The 19,059-nt window shown below is 40.6% G+C and overlaps 2 protein-coding genes across 3 annotated transcripts; both read right to left on the reverse strand.

The window, feature by feature from the left end:
- Nucleotides 1–4,857: 4,857 nt before the first annotated feature.
- LOC122997114 lies at nt 4,858–7,435 on the reverse strand. Its single transcript, XM_044373102.1, has 2 exons — nt 6,158–7,435; nt 4,858–5,891 (listed from the first exon to the last, which is right to left on the reverse strand). Exons 1-2 carry the CDS (start codon nt 6,561–6,563, stop codon nt 4,918–4,920), a joined length of 1,380 nt encoding a protein of 459 aa, XP_044229037.1. The 5' UTR covers nt 6,564–7,435; the 3' UTR covers nt 4,858–4,917.
- Nucleotides 7,436–8,344: 909 nt separating this feature from the next.
- LOC122997005 (prosaposin) lies at nt 8,345–18,139 on the reverse strand. 2 transcript variants are annotated; one of them, XM_044372876.1, is made up of 15 exons: nt 18,006–18,139; nt 14,771–14,904; nt 14,511–14,585; nt 14,254–14,379; nt 12,832–13,041; nt 12,587–12,730; nt 12,428–12,484; nt 12,013–12,018; nt 11,131–11,319; nt 10,916–11,008; nt 10,601–10,784; nt 9,958–10,121; nt 9,794–9,874; nt 9,420–9,527; nt 8,345–9,180 (listed from the first exon to the last, which is right to left on the reverse strand). In XM_044372876.1, the coding sequence occupies exons 1-15, from the start codon at nt 18,037–18,039 to the stop codon at nt 9,145–9,147; spliced, it is 1,641 nt and encodes a 546-aa protein (XP_044228811.1). In that variant the 5' UTR covers nt 18,040–18,139; the 3' UTR covers nt 8,345–9,144. The 2 variants fall into 2 exon arrangements, with proteins under 2 accessions (XP_044228811.1, XP_044228812.1); XM_044372877.1 differs by lacking the exon at nt 12,013–12,018.
- Nucleotides 18,140–19,059: the final 920 nt, after the last annotated feature.

Genomic DNA, 19,059 nt, shown 5'->3' on the forward strand with positions numbered 1-19,059 from the left:
ATTTCAAGTGGACACAACAACAAAGTGAAATCCACAGAGCCACCACATCCATGGAGTCCAAACTGACAACTGTTACCATGCACCTCTCCAATGTAGTATGTCATCTAGACCCCCTTTAGGATAGCAATGAGGCGCTGAAAGCCAATCCTCCTGTGACCTGGGCCGAGCTGGAGCTACTTGGCCAGCAGGTGGATGATCTAGACTCTAGAAGCCACCACAACAACCTGTTTTTTGTGGGCTTCCCTGAATCCTGTGACTACAATGGTGCCCTTTTATTTCTAACCAGGGTGATCCCAGATATCTTGGGGCTCGACTTCCTAAGGGTTTGGAATTAGACAAAGCCCATTGGGCACTGGCTCCACGCAGACCAGACAGCCAGTTCCCCAGGGCTATGGTGGCTAGGTTCCTGCACTATCAAGACCAGATCATGCAAGCAGCACAAAACAAGGGGAAGCTGTCATAGAGAGGACACTGCATAATGATATTCCTGTACCATTCCAAGGCAGTGAAAGACATGCGCAGACAGTTCAAACAATGCAAAGAAATGCGTCATGAACGCCACATAGGATTTTCCCTGCACTTCCCTGCTGTGTTGGTCATCAACCCCAAAGGAGATGGAGGACGGTGCCAGGACTTTGATGACTACTCTCCATCTTCAAAACACCAAATGAGGGAATATCTTTTTGAAGAATGGTGTTCATCCCTCTAGAAGAGTTCCAGAGACTTGTAGAATCAATGCCGAGACTGATGAACACCATTCTTCAAAAAGATATTCCCTCATTTGGTGTTTTGATGACGGTGGTGGAGAGCGCTTTCTAACACATCAGTCCAAATTCCATAGCTGTTCAATTGGGTTGAGATCTGGTGACTGTAAAGGCGATAACATATGATTCACATCATTTTCATACTCATCAAACCACTCAGTGACCCTTCATGCCCTGTGAATTGGGGCATTGTCATCCTGTAAGAAACCACTCCCATCAGGATAGAAATGTGTCATCATAGGATGAAGGTGATGACATCTTCGTATTGATTTGCAGTGACCCTTCCCTCTAAGGGGACAAGTGGACCCAAACTATGCCAGCAAAATGCCCCCCAAAGCATAACAGAGCCACCAGATCCCCTCACTGTAGGGGTCAAGCATTCAGACCTGTACCAGTTTTTCCTTTAATTTGTCACCCGTCTGTATCTGATGTGTTGTCTTGACCTGTTTGAAAAACAATAAAAACTACTAATCATAAAACAAAACAAAAGACAAACAATATCTTTCACATTGACAGAAAATCAAAAGGAGGTGGAGTATTGATCTATGTCAAAGACTTTTTACTGTTTCTGTTTTTCTGTTCTTCATGTTGCTGCTGTCAAAGAGTTTTGAATATATTGTTCTGGACATCTGCCCTTGAGGCGCTGACCATTTCGCAGCTATTGTAATCTACCATCCCCCATCTGCAATTTGTGAGGCCTTGGAAGAAATTGCCAAATTAATCTAAGCTAGTTATTTTGGGTGATTTGAATTTAGATTGGCTCTCAAAAAAACTCTGTCAGACTAAAAGAACTGCGTTTAGAGCTTAATCTGCATCAGTTGACTGACTGCCTAACTGTCACACAGGAGATTGCAGCTATGATACAGGAGGGCACACAAGAGCAGTCTGAGTGTCCATTATGGAAAGAAATGTGCCAGCCCAGAGTAACAGCCAGTAGGTTCTATGAGGTTTGCCATGTATGAGGGGAGTCTTCTGGTCAGGCACTGGCAGCGCAGATACTTAAAGGAGTACGACAAACTGGTGCAATGACAAGGGGCCTTGAGCATGAACCTCAGGTGCTAGAAGACAGACATCTGTAACATTTCTGAGGTGGTGCATGTCAAATGTGTGAACCGGCAGGCAAAACTGAAACAAAATCATAAATTCTACGGGCAGGTTCAAGGTCAATTGGCAGTAACTGGATTGAGCTGGTGCGATTTCATTACTGACACTGAGGAGGACACAACTGTTGAAAGAGTCTGGAGGAATGATGAAATGATAACAGAAATGAAAGAAAAGGTGAACCTTTACTTTTTTGGTACATATATGCAACGGCGTTTTTACATGTAAAAAATTGGTGGGGCACCAACTGCCTCAATAGATAGGCCACATACCAGGAAAACTATAGTACTTGCTCTTTTTAACATGTTATGGGTCCATGCATGGCTCCACAAAACACTTTTAACAACAAAGTGGCTGCTTCTAGCCGGTCTTGTACACATATATAGAAGAAGATAGAGTGTGTGTGTGTGTGTGTGTGAGTGAGTGAGTGAGTGAGTGAGTGAGTGAGAGAGAGAGAGAGAGAGAGAGAGAGAGAGAGAGAGAGAGAGAGAATGAGTGGGTGAGTGAGAGAGTTTCATTACCACTGTCACAAACCTAAATTATACAACAGGTAATTCCGACCAAGCAATCTGATTGGTCAACTAGACATTTAGAACGTGCTCAAATCAGCATGAAAGCACACCTAGCCGTACTCAGTTGAGAGTATATCTCAGCTCCCACTCCGGCATCCTCCATCATCTGTGCTGGTGACACGGCGCAGCTAGCTTAAAAATGTATGTAAAGTTTGCGGACGTACTAGCTAAATCTGTCCGTGGAAAAATTATTTTTTCAACGGATGTCTTAGTTACAACAAGTTTGAGCTAGCAAAGAATTTTTGTGTTTATATGTGAGGTATTTATTCAGTTTGGGAAATGCCACGATATCTAGAAAGCATTAACCCAAGTTGGCTGGCTGACTCACAACAGTGATGCGGTCAGGAACGAGGCGCTTGACCACATCACTAAAGCACACCCTCTGGTGTACTATTGTTTAATTAAGAATGTAATATTCTATCGTCATACGCCGACACAACTAAGCTCAGAACAAATGAGCCAACAGGGCCATAAGCGAACAGCAAAGAGCTCGACATCACAACGAAGTGCAAAGACAACTTTTTTAAGGATACTAATCCATTCTGTGACAACTTTATGACAACAACCTCAATAGATGAGCATGGACACACTGACACTCGTCACCATCTATAGCAATCAATCAAGCACAACAATATGGTCAATGCACGGACCAGAACCACCAAGGCAGGATGATAAAATACACTTTCACTCCTCTGGGCAAACTTCACCACTTTAAACCATGGATGTATGGCGTTAAACCCGCGGTTAATTTTAACAGCACTTTGAGTGATAACAGTATTCCGTGGCTAGTGGGCTGCGAGGCGCTTTAATTCAGTTTCTCCTCCAAATAAAGGGGTTATACCCTGTGCTCGAATATGAAATCCACTTTATTTTTTTACAAGTTAGCTGGCGTTAGCTAAGAAAGTCTCCCCTCTTTTTTGCCGACTGTAAATTCCACAGCAGCGTCATTTGAAATATGAAATATGAAATTTAGTGGGGCTACGGGCTGTCTCCCCCACTTGTCATCAATTTCGTGTGATCTACATTGACTACACTAACACTCTGGGCATGCATATTCATATTTTCCCGCGTACGATACACATTGCATTGTGAGAGAGGGGCTAGCCTCACATTCACGCCGGCCACGGTAGGCCCACTGCGGACACGAAACGGGAAAACGCAGTCTGAAGCAGCAAGGCAGGGAACAATTAACAATAAACTAAAATCCTGACACAAATTATATAATGCAATTTATGAAGATGCTATATTCATAGATTATAAATTACAGTTCGAAAATTGAAAATAACATCATTTGTTTGCACGGTTCTTTCTGGTGACAGCAGGTGGGGCTGTGCCCTATTGACCAGTCGCCAGTGCATATGTGGATGTGTATCCAGAAAGATAAATGAACAGTAACCCTTTGTCTCCTCCTCCTACCTGTCAGATATCTTACCTGTATATCTAGGAGCCTATTGTGTACATTTTTTTATAAATATGTGTAAATATTTATAAATGTAATATATTCCACTAGACATTATGGGGTTTTAAGTATTTTAGTCAATGGATAATTTTCATTGGAACTAGTCTTGTTAAACAATGTAAAAACAAACTAAAAACTATTATTATAGCTCACATGAGTGACTGTTCTTGGCAAGTTCTATATATACACAATTGTATAGTTACTGGATTATTACTGGATTATTGTATTTGTATTACTGCATAACTACAGAAAAGACAATTGTAAACAAATGAATAAAATGCACTGACTTGGTCTAATGAGCATTAAGCTCACTGTTGTTACATTAACTTCTCATCGTATCATAACAATTACATCAAACATAAATTCATACTTTTTGTGTCTAAAGGCAGTGTTGGAAGAAGTATTCAAATCCTTTATTTAAGTCAAAGTAGAAATACCATAGTCTAATAAACTTTAACTTTAATGAATAACAATCCAAGAAATCTGCTTCCCATCATACACATAGTGACACTGAATACAGGCATCGACTATAATGAGAAAATACTCCAAAGTGAAGTAACAGTGCCGACTAGTGGCTGACAGAGTATGATAACAATAACAGAAATTCACATATAAAAAAAGAGATGATTAACTCAAATATCTACACAAGGCTTGTAACCATATACGGAGGCCAGATACTCCTTCAATATTGCTTAAGAGATACAAAATATTAACAAATATGTGTTAGAATATTTGAATGTTGTAGTTCTTCAATGTGGAGCCAGTTTTAGATACATTTTATACCACTGAGTAGATTAGTAGGACAGTACTGCATCATATATATATATAAGCATTTCATGTTTTTTTTATGAGAAAAGTAACTGAAGCTGTCAAATAAATGTAGTGGAGCAGAAAGTACAATATTTACCTCTGACATGTAGTGGAGTGGAAGTATAAAGTAGCATTAAATGGAAATACTGAAGTAAAATAAAAGTACCTCAAAATTGTACTTTAAGTACAGTACTTGAGTAAATGTACTTAGTTAAGTTAAGTTTAAATCAAGTGGTCCCTGAAAGTTGGTCATCAAGCAGCAGTTGGTCCACAGCTGGTTGACTGTCCCAGACAAAGATAAAGGAAGAGTGGTGTCCCAGATGTGATACTCTTTCACTCTTCTGATTGTTCTTTTAACACGAATTCGAAGTCGAGCTATGGCTTGTCTTTTCAGAGCACCTTTTTTGCTGAACTGCGCTGAGGTTTTAAATGGGGGTATGATCAGCTTTGCCCCACGATTAGCCAGCATCTTCTCAATGGTGAACCCTCTGTCTGCCACGCAGCCATCTCCTGGCTCCAGTAAGTCAAGTATGCCACACCTTTCAGTGAGCTCTCGATCTGAGATGGAGCCAGCATAGAGACTGGACACAAAAGTCACAGCACCACATGGGGCAATCCCAATTAACCCCTTCAAGGTTGTAATATTTTTGTAGATTGAGAAATCCTCTGACTGGAGAGAGAGGGATGATGGGATCTCGCACCAAACCTTTGTGCAGCTGATGATCACCCTCACCTCTGGACTGTACTGCCTGAATTTGAGCGGCATGGTGGACTCCACTTGCCGTCTGCTCATCCAGATGGGCAAGGAGCTGAAGAGCAGGTAGAGGTAGTTAGCCCAAGTTATTACAATGCTGCAGACTGTGGACACACTGACCTGAAAGATGTCAGCCAGCACAGTCTCTTTCAGGCCCGCAGCAACACGGCAACAGTACAGAAAAAACTCATCAATTAATTGCAACCTGCGCATTGGACTAGGAAAAGTGGGTGCAAATATTTGTCCCTTTTTCTGTGCCTGTGACCAGTAAACCAGCATAGATGCAGATGGTTGAACAGTCTCCCAGAAGGCATGAAAAAGCTCTTTCGAAGCAAACCTTGTATAGAAGTGGATATTCTCATCTGAGACACAAAAGCCATGAAAATGCAAATGGCTCACTGTCAGTTGTGGCGGCTCTGTTTCCAGTACACCTGTATGAGATTTTGGGGTAACAAAAAGAGAGAAGAAAACTGAAGCCATTTGACTCAGAATCAGATAAATGTTATTACAGGTGTTACACTGTAAAGCTTTTGACATAAGCCCATATGTCACATAAAAGTGCGTACTCACAAAAATACAGAATATTTAAAAATGTGCACAATATTCGGTGCATAAAAAAACAACTACCAATAACAATCAACATATAAAGAGCCAGAAAGAATAGCCTATTTCACAATTCACTCGAGCATCAACATACCTGGAGCAGGAGCAGTCGCGTAGTTGTGATCTATTGACCCAGGGGAGGCGTCCTCACACCGGTGAACATCATGGCCCAAGCCAGTTGTTGCTCTATCATAAACGGACTCTTGTTGTGACTCTCCCCAGTTATTCCACTGGAAACGGGAGGGGACTATCCCGACTTTCAGCCGCTTGCGATCGGTTGCTGGCGTGAAGTCAACTTGATTGAAGTGCCGGCTACAAACAAATGTACTTCCTCGGAGTATTGTAAAGTCCGGACCTTCATCTCTACGAATTGCTTGAACCCACTTCTTCCTTTCAATTATATCACTGGGAAAGCCATGAAAACTTAAGTAAGGTTGCCGTTGTTTGTTCGCTTGACAATGAGGTACACAGCAGTAACACTTTGACTTCGCTTCAGCCATTGTTGTACTACTACGGGATGTGCCATCCGGAAGTCCGTTTACACAACAATGACCCCTTCCGGGTTATGAAACACTGACACGTAAAATTCATGGATGTATAATTAGAGCTCTTTTAATACATCCATGGTAAAAAAAAAAAAAAAAAGCATATTATGATATAACATGCGAATTATATTAAACTAATTTGTCGGCACACAGTAAATGTATCTTAGCCATACAATATCAGAATCTTCTTATTGCCCGTTATTACTGAAGCAATTGTCTTTTATATGGAGAGGTGGTAAGAGACGAATATGGATGCGAGAGAGGCGATAGTGTATATTTGTCTGATTAATGTAGACATAGCTTATGAATTTCGTCAAATCATTCACGTTTATTATTTTTGTTCTGTTGAGTCTGCATCTCATACCAGTGTATCACTTATCAGCAGTAGTGTTGGTTACTGTAATCACACCACATTTGTCTGTAACGCAGTAATGTAACGCGTTAGTGTTCCTACATTCAGTAATCACATTAGAGTTACTAATCCGTTAAAAATTCCGTCGTTACTTGCGTTACACAGGTTCTCCAATTATCTGCATTAAACAATAATCAAAGGTGCCTGTCATGCACGCTTGTGCAACAATCGTCTTACCTGTCATGACATGACTTTAGCTTGAGATCCGACACACATGTACACACGTGTGGGAGAAAAGACAAAAATGGCAGAGCGGTCTACAACTTTTGAGTGGTGGAGGTATGCACACTACTTCGAAGTTGTTACGCGAAAAGACGAGAATGTGACGGTAAAGTACAAACTGTGTCCAGGCCAGAAACAACTATCCACTGCTGTGAACACATCACACAGCAGCACCTGCAAAGGCAACATGCTAACACAAAGCTAGTAGCCAAAGACTCCCGGACCCAGAGTGATGCTCAATCTGAGTGTATGCCGACCTTAACCAAGCAGCCAAAGCCTGATTTTCAACAGGTAACGTTAACAAAAGCAGAGATGAATAGGCTTGTAGCATCGCACATAATAGAGGAAATGCTGCCTGTTTCTGCAGTGGAATCTCCGTCTTTCGGAAACATATTCAGCAAAACACCAATAACAGGGGACGGACGGCCACCATCATCAGTCAGGAAAACTTTTTCTTTTGTATGTCCTCCTTATTAAGACAGGGATTTGCTCTTATATGTGGGCATATGTAAGGTTTAACCCTATATTGGTAGCTGGCAATTACACGACAATGCATCTCAGGAGTTATTGCGGAGTAATGCAAAAGTAATGTAACGAGTAGTGTAATTAATTACCTTGCACATGGAGTAATTAAGTACAGTAATGCATTACTTTTTAAAAAGTAATGAGTAATGTATAATAAGTTACATTTGAGTAACCCCAACACTGCTTATCAGTTACTTTCTGTGCAAATCCGGCTAATATTTGAGATCGCTAACTACAGTTTTTGATTAAAATAACGTTACATTTGGAGAAACTGGGCGACTGTTAGAATGCTGAGTTCATTGCCAAGTGAGCTAAACAACTCTGCTGTATTTGCGGTCCTGTTAACTCTGAGCCTAACCCTGAACTCAGAGTATCTGATGCGTCACCTTGACCTGTTTGAAAACAATAAAACTAGTTACTCACTTCCCAGAATTCAGTGGGCTGGTCTGCAAATATGTTGCACACTTGGAGTGTGTTGCCAAACTGTAATAAACAAGCCAGTAGGTGTATATGACAGACTTGATAAGAACAGAGCTTTATTCAGTACAGTGTCAGCAAAGGGAAAATGAAACAAGAGTGGATTTGGGATCACTTTAATTGTTAAAAATTTACAGATCAACTGACAGTTTGCTCAGGGTATGAAGCAGACGAATTCGAGATGCTTTCTGAACGTTAGAAAAGCCGTGATTTACAAACAGTAGGAAGAGTGCAAACAATGGGAGGTGAGTGGGAGGTACACACAGACCATCTTATTACCTCCATATCAGCTCCTTAAAACAAACATCAACACATTTTCTATCTGTCCACAAAATATAAATTTGTTGTAGGATTGGACATACTGCTAAAAGTAACAATATTAATGTCATTCTTAACACACTGAGCTGTCTCAGTTCCTCCAGTGAGGAGGAATCAAATACAGCTGGGGGGCGTCGACAAACCATCAGATCAGCCATCTGATGCTCTGTCGACATTATACAACATGTGAAACTGAAATTTGTGTTCCTACATGTGCCACACCAGGCAAGCAATATAGGTAAGTACAACCCAAATGAAACAAATCTGCAAAGCTCTACAGTGAAGCTTTGTAACATCTGCTCGTAGTGAAGCAAGAACAGACTGAGCTGCAGGCTGCTATACACGTAATCAATCCTCCCCTATCCCTCCCAAAAAAAAACAAACAAAAAAAATATATGTCCAGTCCCTTTCCATCATGACATCATTCAAAATATCAAAGTTAATTTAAACATGAATTGCAGTCATTTAACTCTATTTAAAAAAAAAAGAAAACAGGACACAAATTAAAAGTGGGAAGCAGCACTACAGTATTTTTTTCTTTTAATTCCCTACAGGCCAATTTGTCCTGGTCTTCCTCTTCTTCTATACCCACACATGGCGTTGGCAGTGAGCCACAGCCTGAAAGACACAAACAGGCGGTTAGACACACCCTATGAAGCAATCTTCCTAAAATTTTACAGCTTTAGAGAATCAGTTGTGATATGAAACACAGTAAGAAGCATTTAGTCACTGCAGTTTGTCAGTGACAATTTGTCCCTCAAGAGTCATACCCTTAATGAAAAAGTGTATTCTCATGACAAACTCAAGAAGTCTGAGTCTACAAATGCGTGTTTGCGTGTCAGAATAGGACTACTTACATTGCACCGAGTTGCTGTCTCCATGTTCTTGCACCAGAATGCAGGTCCCCAGCTGCACTGCTCTGTTCCCAGCAGCTTGCGCACAGCTTCAGGGCAGGCTCCCACTTTCTGTTGAAAATAAAACACATAGCTCATATATTAAACTGGGCTGCAGGACTTTAGCGCAAGCCAGTTCAATTTAATATCCGCTACCAACAACTTATGAAAAAAAAAAAAAAAGTATGCAAATTGACATGACAATAGGAATGATTTAAATTCTTCCTGGATTAAGTGAATAATAATGTTTCCTGACAAACAAGAAACTCAAAGCATCTCAACCATGAAGATAAAGTGTTCCTTTGTCTTGTTATAAATTAATTCAATTGGCTCTTTACCATGCACACAAAGTCGGGGTCGAGCATCTGGAGCAGCAGCTGGACAAGCATTGGTTCATACTGTTCAACCAGCTGGTCACACTGTTGACACAGACACAGAGGGGTTAATGTGAGGCTCAGGAGAATTAATGTTACACAAAAGGTAAGAAAATGCAACCACTCACCTCAGACTGGAGAGAGTCAGGCAGGAAGCTGCATACTTTCCTCACAGCCTCCTCAATCTCTGCCTCTGTAGCGTTCTTCTCCAGAATGCCATCAATGTAAGTGACGGCCATCTTGCACACATCGCAGTAGCCACCAGCCTTAAAGCGAGTCTGGTCCAGTGCAGCTTAGAAGCAGAACAGAAACCAGTGTTATTCCCCACATGAGGAAATAGACCTTGGGCTTCACCGATGCATATGTAAAAACAGATTTTGAAATTAAGCCTAGCAGAGTATTCTCTGAATTGTAGAAAAGTTTTATTTTAGAGCTCACAAAAACCAAAAATCAGGCCAACTAAACACTATAAAAAGAGAACTGAAAATAAGCAGCTGACATTTTACAGGACCAGCCAAAAATGGAAAAAAATAGCACAACTTAGCAGTAAAGCACAACTCTAATTACATATAATTGACATGGAGCACATTGTTACAAGATTCTGGCATGTGTGGGCATTTTGATGCAAACATTCACGATAATTTCCTGTGTAATCTTGTTCTTGTGTCAGTATAAAAAGCTTATTTGTAATATCTCTAATATGGCTTTAGCACATAATTCCTGTAACATCTAAAACTTTCATTCAGCGTGCTGTGAAGAGTGAGAACTTACGGACATATGCGCGTCTGGCATCATTGCAGAGTGCCAACACTGTGCAGACAGTCTTGGGATCAGCCTGCTGCACCAGCAGCTCAATAATGGCCTGGCCGTAGGTCTCAATCAGGTCCTTACACTGGCCAGACAGAGAGGAGGGCAGAAGTCCGCACACCTTCTCCACAGCTTTGATCACCTCCTCCTGAGACACAAGATGTGTCAGTCTGACATCAGAGCTGAGTCCGACTAACTGCACCAACAGTATGTTGGCAGCAGCTTTGTAGAGTTTATTTTTATGACCATATCTGATACATCTAGTAACACATGTCCTACCTCTGTTGCCTGATCCTCCAACATGCTCTCCAACTGTTTCATCACAAACTCACAGATGGCACAGGTTGGGGAATCACGGACTCGCACCATGGGCTGCAATACACAGAGGGAGTGTCTTATGTGTATGTACAAAACTTTTAAGATCTTGCATCAATATCGAGTGCTGATAAAAAAAAAATAGGCAACCAGGTCTACCCACTCGCACCATGACTTACCTTAGCAGACTTGTCAGTGGCAGACTCTACCTTGGTGGCAGGGAAAAGCTTGGCAGCAGGTACAACCTTGACAGCAGGTACAAGCTTGGCAGCAGGTACAACCTTCATGGCAGGCAGCAGCTTCAGCATGGGAACAGACTTCTTCATCTCATCACAGAAGCCAGCGTGGACACAGATTTCCTTGGGTTGCTGAAGACGGAAACAGAGTATGTTTAAGATACACAGCCAAAGGTCTACAAAACTTGCCACATTACATGCAGCTAGTATAAACCATGTTTGTAATCTGCATACCATTCCACAGCAATACCACCCATGCAATAGGCATATAATTCCATGTTTAAAAAAACCCACAATAAAAAAAAAAGGTCTTATGCCATGTCTTTTACCAGTGCCAAACACACACCAACACACATCCATACTGGCAAATGTTTACCGACTCTGAGGCATTCCACAAGATCAGCCACAGTGTTAAAAGAAAGAACAGCCATGTATAGTACAATAAAGATGGTGCTTTTTCTGATGAGGATAGCCACTTCCATGTTAATAAAGACTAGCGCATCTCTCAGTTGACTTATTTGTGCAAACTATAAGATCCAAGCACACATCACAAGATCCAAACATTCTTCAAGTATGACAGCGCTGTATGCTTATTTAATGTGGGGAAACAGAAGAGGAGCTTAATGTGGCCCTTTGCCGCGTCACTTAAGTGTCAAGTCATTAACCAAACAAGTAAGATGTTCATGTTAATACAGTAGTAACACTCAAAATTAGACCATTTACATGCATCACTACAGAGTCAGGTGAGTAGCGCTAGGAGTGGACAGCACAAGAAGCAAGAGCTAAGGGGTTAAGATGCTACAGGCTGAACACAGAGAGACCTACCTGTTCCTGGGGAGCAGCACACAAAAACCCAGAGCAGGAGAAAACAGAGCAAGACAACATGAATGGGGGGGGGGAGAAAAGTAAAGAAGGAACACAGGCGAAAATGACAACAGACATTAAGACGGGGGGGAAAAAAGTAAACGATTTAAAGATGTCAGCAGGCCAGGTGGTGCTGCAAGACTGCATATGAGCTTAGCATCAACAGAATGTCCAAAAATATTATCAGACTCGTTAGTTTTGATGACCAGTTCATTAAGCTCATCGTTGAGGATTAGAATATAATGACTGTTTATGTTATAATGTAGCTTAAGTATGCAATAAACACAATAAAGTTTTCCTGAACTTTCTTTAAAAAAAAAAAAAAAAAAAAAAAAAATCAGTTAATCACATGAAGTGGGAGGGTTGGAAGACTCACCATGGACATGAGCTGCTGCACAACAAGGGTGCCATACTGGCTGACATACTGCTTGCACTGCAATGAGGAAAAACAGTCAATATGCAGCCTTTATGTTTTGGGGTTTTTTTGGTTTTTTTTTTTTTTTTAAAAAGAAGAAAAAAAAAAAAAAAGACTTGCCATTGCAGATAAGCCTGGTCCCAGCAGGTCACACTGGCTCTCAATATTCGCAATCAGAGAGTCGATAAATGAGGAGTTGGCCTTGGCTTCTGCTTGAGCGTCAGTCAGGAACTTAATGCAGTCCTGGCAAACATCATCGCTTCCCTACAGAGGAGTAATAATCAGGGCCAAATGAGAAACAATATTCGTCATGTGGAGAACATATTGTTGTCCATGTGGGTGCTGAGAGGATTTTAACAGTGCACCTGTTTTGGAGTCTCTTGTTTAGGAGTTTCCTGCTTGGGGCTCTCCTGAGGATAGAGGAGCTCGGGCACATTGAGCAGGAAGGGAGCCACACGCTGGGAAAGGTCAACCTGAGGGATTTCATTGGACATGAGCTGCTCCTTGGCCTGAGCCAGGGCTGCCTGCTGAGAGCTACACAGTCCCATGGCTCCACACACCACAGCAGGATCCTCCTAAAAAAAAAAAAAAAAAAAAAACACACCACATTAAAACAATTTCTGTTATAGAAAATTCTAACTTTAGGGGTTACAAATTGAGTTACACTGGGTCAAGCATGGACCTTGAGGTCACAGAGTAAGCAACAGTAAACCTTACAGAGAGAGACAATGGCTCCTCTCCTTGGGTGAATAGCTGTGTCTGGATGTTTGGGGAAAGCAGGAGCCATCCTGATAAAGAGTGAGCCGGTGTTGTCAGGGTAACCAAGGTCAGGGAGATGGCCCTGAGACTCCCAAGACACCACAGATAGGTGACTGCGCAGATTCCATTGACATAACCAGACTGTGCTGACTGACCTGAAGCTCCATGCAACGTGACCTGAACTAACACGGGTAAAGCGCAGTTCCTCGTTTTGAATCTAATGAGCCAGTGGACTAACATTGCACACAGTAGCTGCATTGGGTTTGACCATTTCTGGGCGTATAGTGTTTATGGTGTGATCTGTAGGGGTTTAAGAGTGAACACCCGGGACCGCCTCGTCAGAACATTTATAGATGGCATCAATGCACAGTCAACTGTGATTGATAAGTGCTTTATTTAAAAATCTGTCAACTGTAAGCACAAATGAACCCCTACCTTTAAAGCCTGGATGACCTGCACAGTCAAGTGTGCAAATTCAAATCATCTAAATCATCTAAATTATCTAAAACTAATGTTTTGTTTTTATGAGATCTTTAAAGAACTGTCTCTTTTGTTCCCATGGGAGAAGTAGCAGGTGAGAGTTAAAACAAAGAAAACTACAACTAATGCTCCCAGTCATGGGGTTTAGTATTACACAATGACTACTCTGTTCCCATTTAGACTTGGGCTCACTTCCCTATCAATAGTCCTTATTCAGCTCCCTGCACTTCACTCACAGCCACTTCTGTTTTCGCTGTCTTTGACACCGACGGGCAGATGAGCCGTTTAATCAAGAGTCTAAGATGAAGCAGAATAATACACTGACAGACAAATCAACCCCAAACAAGCTTTAATAAGATCTTTGTCAAAACTAGTTTACAGCTTATTTGAAAGCTTCTGATGCGGTTCTAAATTCAGACCTTTGTTTTACTAACAAATGTTATTTCCGGTAATTGTTATGACCTCGGACATTCCACCACAGATTTTCACTCTATATTTTTATACTGAAAAGAGGCCAAATCCTGGAAAAACAGGTTGCCTGTACTCACAAGCTCTCCAGTGATGATTCCTATGAGGATGGGGTAGTAGTCGTCCACCATTTCCTTGCACTCTGCAGTCAAACCTTGATCAGGGATGAGCTGGCAGGCCTTCTCCAGGTACCCGAGAACCTCTGCCTGCAATTATGAAAATATGGCTATTTATTTCTTTTTATAGAAAAGTAGAGTTCATCTCTGATAAGTAAATGAGTTTCCTGTGACAAAGTAGGTAACAGTTTGTTTGTTTGTTTTTTTTTTTTAAATCTTACCTCAGTAGCATTGTCCTTCAGAATCTGCTCCACCACCATCAACACCTCTTTGCACAAGTCACATGGCACAGATTTCTGAAACCAGGAAACAAGGTGTGTAAATGAATTATTTATTTGTCACATAATTCAAAATGTACAGAACACCCAAACCATAATTAAGAAACATGTGAAACTTTGAAAAAGAGGAGCATGTGTGTTCTGTGTCTGATATGTTTTCACATTTTTAATAAAATGAATATAAATAAAAATCAGAGCCTCACCATCTGGGGCTTGTTCCACACATTCTGCTGGCAATGAGTCACAGCTCCACAGAGAGACGCCGTCTTTACATTCTGACACCAGTAGGGGGGACCACGAGCGCACTGCTCAGTGCCCAGCAGAGGGGTGGCTACAGCTGCAAAGTAGACAAATAAGTCAAATTTCATACTGATGAGATCCTTTTACTGCAGAGATCAGAAAGCACACCCCACATATTGATAGGTAGACGGCAGAAATGCTCTTTAATTTTCCAATTTCATTTTCTTATTCACTTTCTTCCTTTAGGAGGCACTGCAGATATTTTATCAAGTATCATCTAGATTGTAGATTAGAGATTATAAACATGGAACAAGCAACATTTTCTCAGATTGAATTTCTGGTAAGGCAACTTGAAAGTATGGTTTTACTTCACCTTTTGATCTGTCTGGTGATGCTACAGTGACAAGACGGGGAAGTTCAAGATTCATTAACTTCCCCAAAACAATGTAGGTCTAAGATATTAAGGAGGAAGTTGTTAATAATTCTTTCAACTTTGATAATGCACCGCAGGTTTAATTTTACAACTCTATAAAAAGGTCAACCTAAACCACGTCAGCTTTAGCATACTTTGTCTGTGAAAGTTAACAGCCATGTATTTTGAATTTGATCTGAACTTCTCAGCTCAGACATTTCATTAAAAGACGTACCCTTGTCAATCACCTGTCAATTGATTGTAGACAGACTCAATCAGCTACGTCAGTCTGATCTATGTCAACTCACAACATCCATAATCTGACCAAATGCAACAAGTCTTGTTTGTGTGTGATGCAAGAAAATCAGTGGGTTTCTCTGTGAAACTAGAACTATGTCACACAGCGAGCATTGTGGCACTTACTGTTTTATAACTGCTATCAAGGAAAATACACTAAATCCTGTTAGCTCACATTGCTAAGCCACATTTATATATGCCTCTAAATTTAAATCTGACATGATTTCCCACGCTCAGCCTGCGTATACCAGTCACTAAGCAATAGACCATAGGGGGGAACTGATCATTTACATATACATTACTGTCCCAGATGCTGAAACAAATGAACGTTTGGTCCAATGCACACACACAAAAAAACATGTTTTTTTCCCCACAGTTCCTCATTTCAGTGAGGTGGAAAAGGTGATGTGGGAAAGCACCAAATGCCTTTCAACACTGTTTCCTGTTTTTTTTCCTATTACTCTTTCAAAACACGTTTAAGAAAAAACTAAAGACTAAAGTGTTGTAAAGATGAACATGTCTATAATAGAAAATAAAAGCAAACTTAACACAACAGCTAATGCTCAGAGTGTAAGCTGATCAGTATGCAAGAGGTGCACAAGTCCAGTGACTGAAAAGGTCAGCCACTGGACTTGTGCACCTCTTGCATATCTTGTGATAACTGTCAAGAATTATCTTGTGATAACTGTAAAGAATTGGCAATACAGATCAGGCTACACTGACAAACATTCAATAACCCAGTTACACCACCGTAAAGCCCCTCCTGCTCAGCATTCATGCCAATACAGTTGCAGGCAGGTCACACCCACCCAACCCTCCACTAGAGTCACATGAGCCTTCACACAAAATAACAAGCTGTTCTCAGCAGACTGGCTGTTATAGAAAGGAAGGCATTTCTCCACAAGATTTATGTACTGCAGTTAACCATTTACACCCATCTGGGCCATATACAGTAGCAGAAAATATACAATATGTTGTGTTTTTCTATCTGCTTTATGTAATTACCCACAGCAAAAAAAAAAACAGATCACTGTAAACCCAGAACATAAGTTTTATAAGTAGTCAGCGAAAAAGACTGACATGTATGGGCCTGTATATGCAGCAAACTAATAATGTGAGTGAATCAACATCACATGACCAAGTGAAACGCAAAAGGCTTTTAATAGGTCTCATAACATTGTTCAACAACAGCAAGCGACCTGTGGCACATTTTCAGTGTAGCGGGCTACACATTAGTTTCACCCAACAAAGATTAATAGAAGTATACATAACATTTACTATGTGTTAGTGTTGCAGCACTTAGGAATGTCTCTGCAGCAAACACATGCAAGAATGTGAAACTGCACATTACATTTAACCAGAAGTCAGACATGAGATAAGCACTGCATACACAAAGTCCAAATGCCGAAAGAAACCAATATTTCCAGTGGATTGCACGAAACCACAACTTGTGTTCTGATAAGTAAACAAATGAAATTCATTTCAGGACCATGTTTCAAATGCCACAAGGCCAAGACATCAATAAATAATATAAATAGCCTGGTTGCCTATATATTTAAGCAAAACATAACTGCAGCGGCAAGTTATCTGTCGTTTGCAGTGACCCAGTTTTATCTGAACATATAGATAAACTGACGGCTTAGCTAGTGGCAAAAGGCCAAATGTAGACATGTAGATACAGGTCCCATTAGAAAAAACCCCTAGAAGAATTAAGACTGAAAGCAAAACTCTAAAACTGGAATGGCAGTTTATTAAAAAACTGATATGACAGATGCTGGTAGTCATACCCTTCCTATACTTCCTCCTAAAACTAAACAAGGTCAACGAAGCACACGACCACATATAATATATGAACTGTTAGCTGGTCACAGATGTTTACTGAGTTAGGGCCCAGGTTCAACAGACCCGATTAATGAGAAAACATTCAACCGAACGTTATGTTCGGTTGAATGTTTTCTCTGTTTTACACATTATCTCAAAAAAGTGTCAGTGAAACAGTTGCATGGGCAATAGAATAGCTTTAAGGCGGTGGTCCGAGATAGCTAAAAAACAAACAGTAACATAAGGCTTTTCAACAATCCAATGTGAGGCTAATGTTACAGCAGTGTTCAATTAGCCTCCAGGCGTTAGCTTTCATGCTAACGTTAGCCGAGCCGTTACCAACGGGAGTGGGCGAACAATAACGTCTTCAATCCTCTTGTGAAGACTCACTTAACTTCTTTACACATTTAGCAAATTTGTCGAATCTAATGAAGACAAACACCCGATGTCTGTTTCTGAAATAATATCGCATATTAGGCGGTATTTAGCTAAATTAGCTAGCCTGTTTGTTGATGTTTACCAGAGCTACTTGTGACGCTTCCGCCTTTTGATGTTGAAACGCACTTAGTTACACAACCAAATAACCTTTATTGTAACTTGACAACCGCCTCAACCGTATAACCGACAGTTTGCACAATATTAATTTTTGCCATAGGTGTTGGCGTTACCTGTAGACACGAAAAGTAGAGTAAGAAGCAGCATGACTCCGCTGTTTTCCTCTGATATCTGTGCGTTGGATGAGGCAGACCAGCCAGGAGGTGAACACTGCAATGCAGGCGGAGAGTCCCGCTGATGGCTTTATGATGTCTGACTGTCAGCTGACTGCTCAGAGAGACATGTGACTCTGCCTCGACCCTGATGTCTCTGATGTGATCATTCGTAACAAAGATCAAGTCCTTCAAAACTTTTACTGCTTTAATACTACTATTTTTTATAAATTCAAATACATATAAATATATTTACCAGCCCAATGCAACCAGTGAGATGTGAGTTAATCGTGCATTGGTTAGGAGTGTTTGGTGGAATCTAGAGCTGCAAGAATTAATTGATTAGTTTCCAACTATTAAATTAATTGCCAACTATTTTGATAATTGATCAATCGTTTCGAGTCATTTTTTAAGAAGAAAAAAAGTCAAAATTCTCTGATTCCAGCTTCTCAAATGTGAACATCCTGACTTTTTTTTAGTCGTCTATGACAGTAAACTGAATATCTTTGGGTTGTGGACTATTGTAGACAAAACAAGATATTTAAAGACGTCTCCTTGGGCTTTGGGAAACAGTGAAGGACATTTTTCATCATGTTCTGACATTTTTATGGACAAAACAACTGATAGTTGAGAAAATAATCGATAATGAAAATAATCGTTAGTTGCAGCCTTAGAGAAAACTCTATTCTACAGCTTTATGTTTCGATGTTAAACACTAGGATTTTACTTCGCACATTAGAAGTTCCAGTAATGGGTGTAAAACTTATCATTTCCACACTTACATTTCCTTGGTATCATAAGAGACAAGACAAGATTAACTCCTAACTACTGATTTAAAACTGTCTAAACCTACATAAATTGTCCCTGGTCCATAAATGCATGCTGTGATTATTACTGTATGTTTGTGGATAAAGAATGACCAAGCAAAGGTGGATTTACACAACATAAAGTTGTTATATGTAATAAATGTCATTCCAGGAAACCAATAAATTTCAACATGTCTGAGAAAGTTCAC

The sequence above is a fragment of the Thunnus albacares genome, chromosome 14 (assembly GCF_914725855.1).
Source record: "Thunnus albacares chromosome 14, fThuAlb1.1, whole genome shotgun sequence".
NCBI lineage: Eukaryota > Metazoa > Chordata > Actinopteri > Scombriformes > Scombridae > Thunnus > Thunnus albacares.

What these genes read in the sequence shown, in the direction of transcription:
- LOC122997114 (XM_044373102.1), bottom strand. Translation starts at nt 6,563, where the DNA reads ATGGCTGAAGCGAAGTCAAAGTGTTACTGCTGTGTACCTCATTGTCAA. An exon ending in CGCGACTGCTCCTGCTCCAG is followed by an intron (nt 5,892 to 6,157) that starts GTATGTTGATGC and finishes AATCTCATACAG; the next exon opens with GTGTACTGGAAACAGAGCCG.
- LOC122997005 (XM_044372876.1), bottom strand. Translation starts at nt 18,039, where the DNA reads ATGCTGCTTCTTACTCTACTTTTCGTGTCTACAG. An exon ending in AACAAGAGACTCCAAAACAG is followed by an intron (nt 12,731 to 12,831) that starts GTGCACTGTTAA and finishes ACTCCTCTGTAG; the next exon opens with GGAAGCGATGATGTTTGCCA. An exon ending in TGGAGGATCAGGCAACAGAG is followed by an intron (nt 10,785 to 10,915) that starts GTAGGACATGTG and finishes CTTGTGTCTCAG; the next exon opens with GAGGAGGTGATCAAAGCTGT.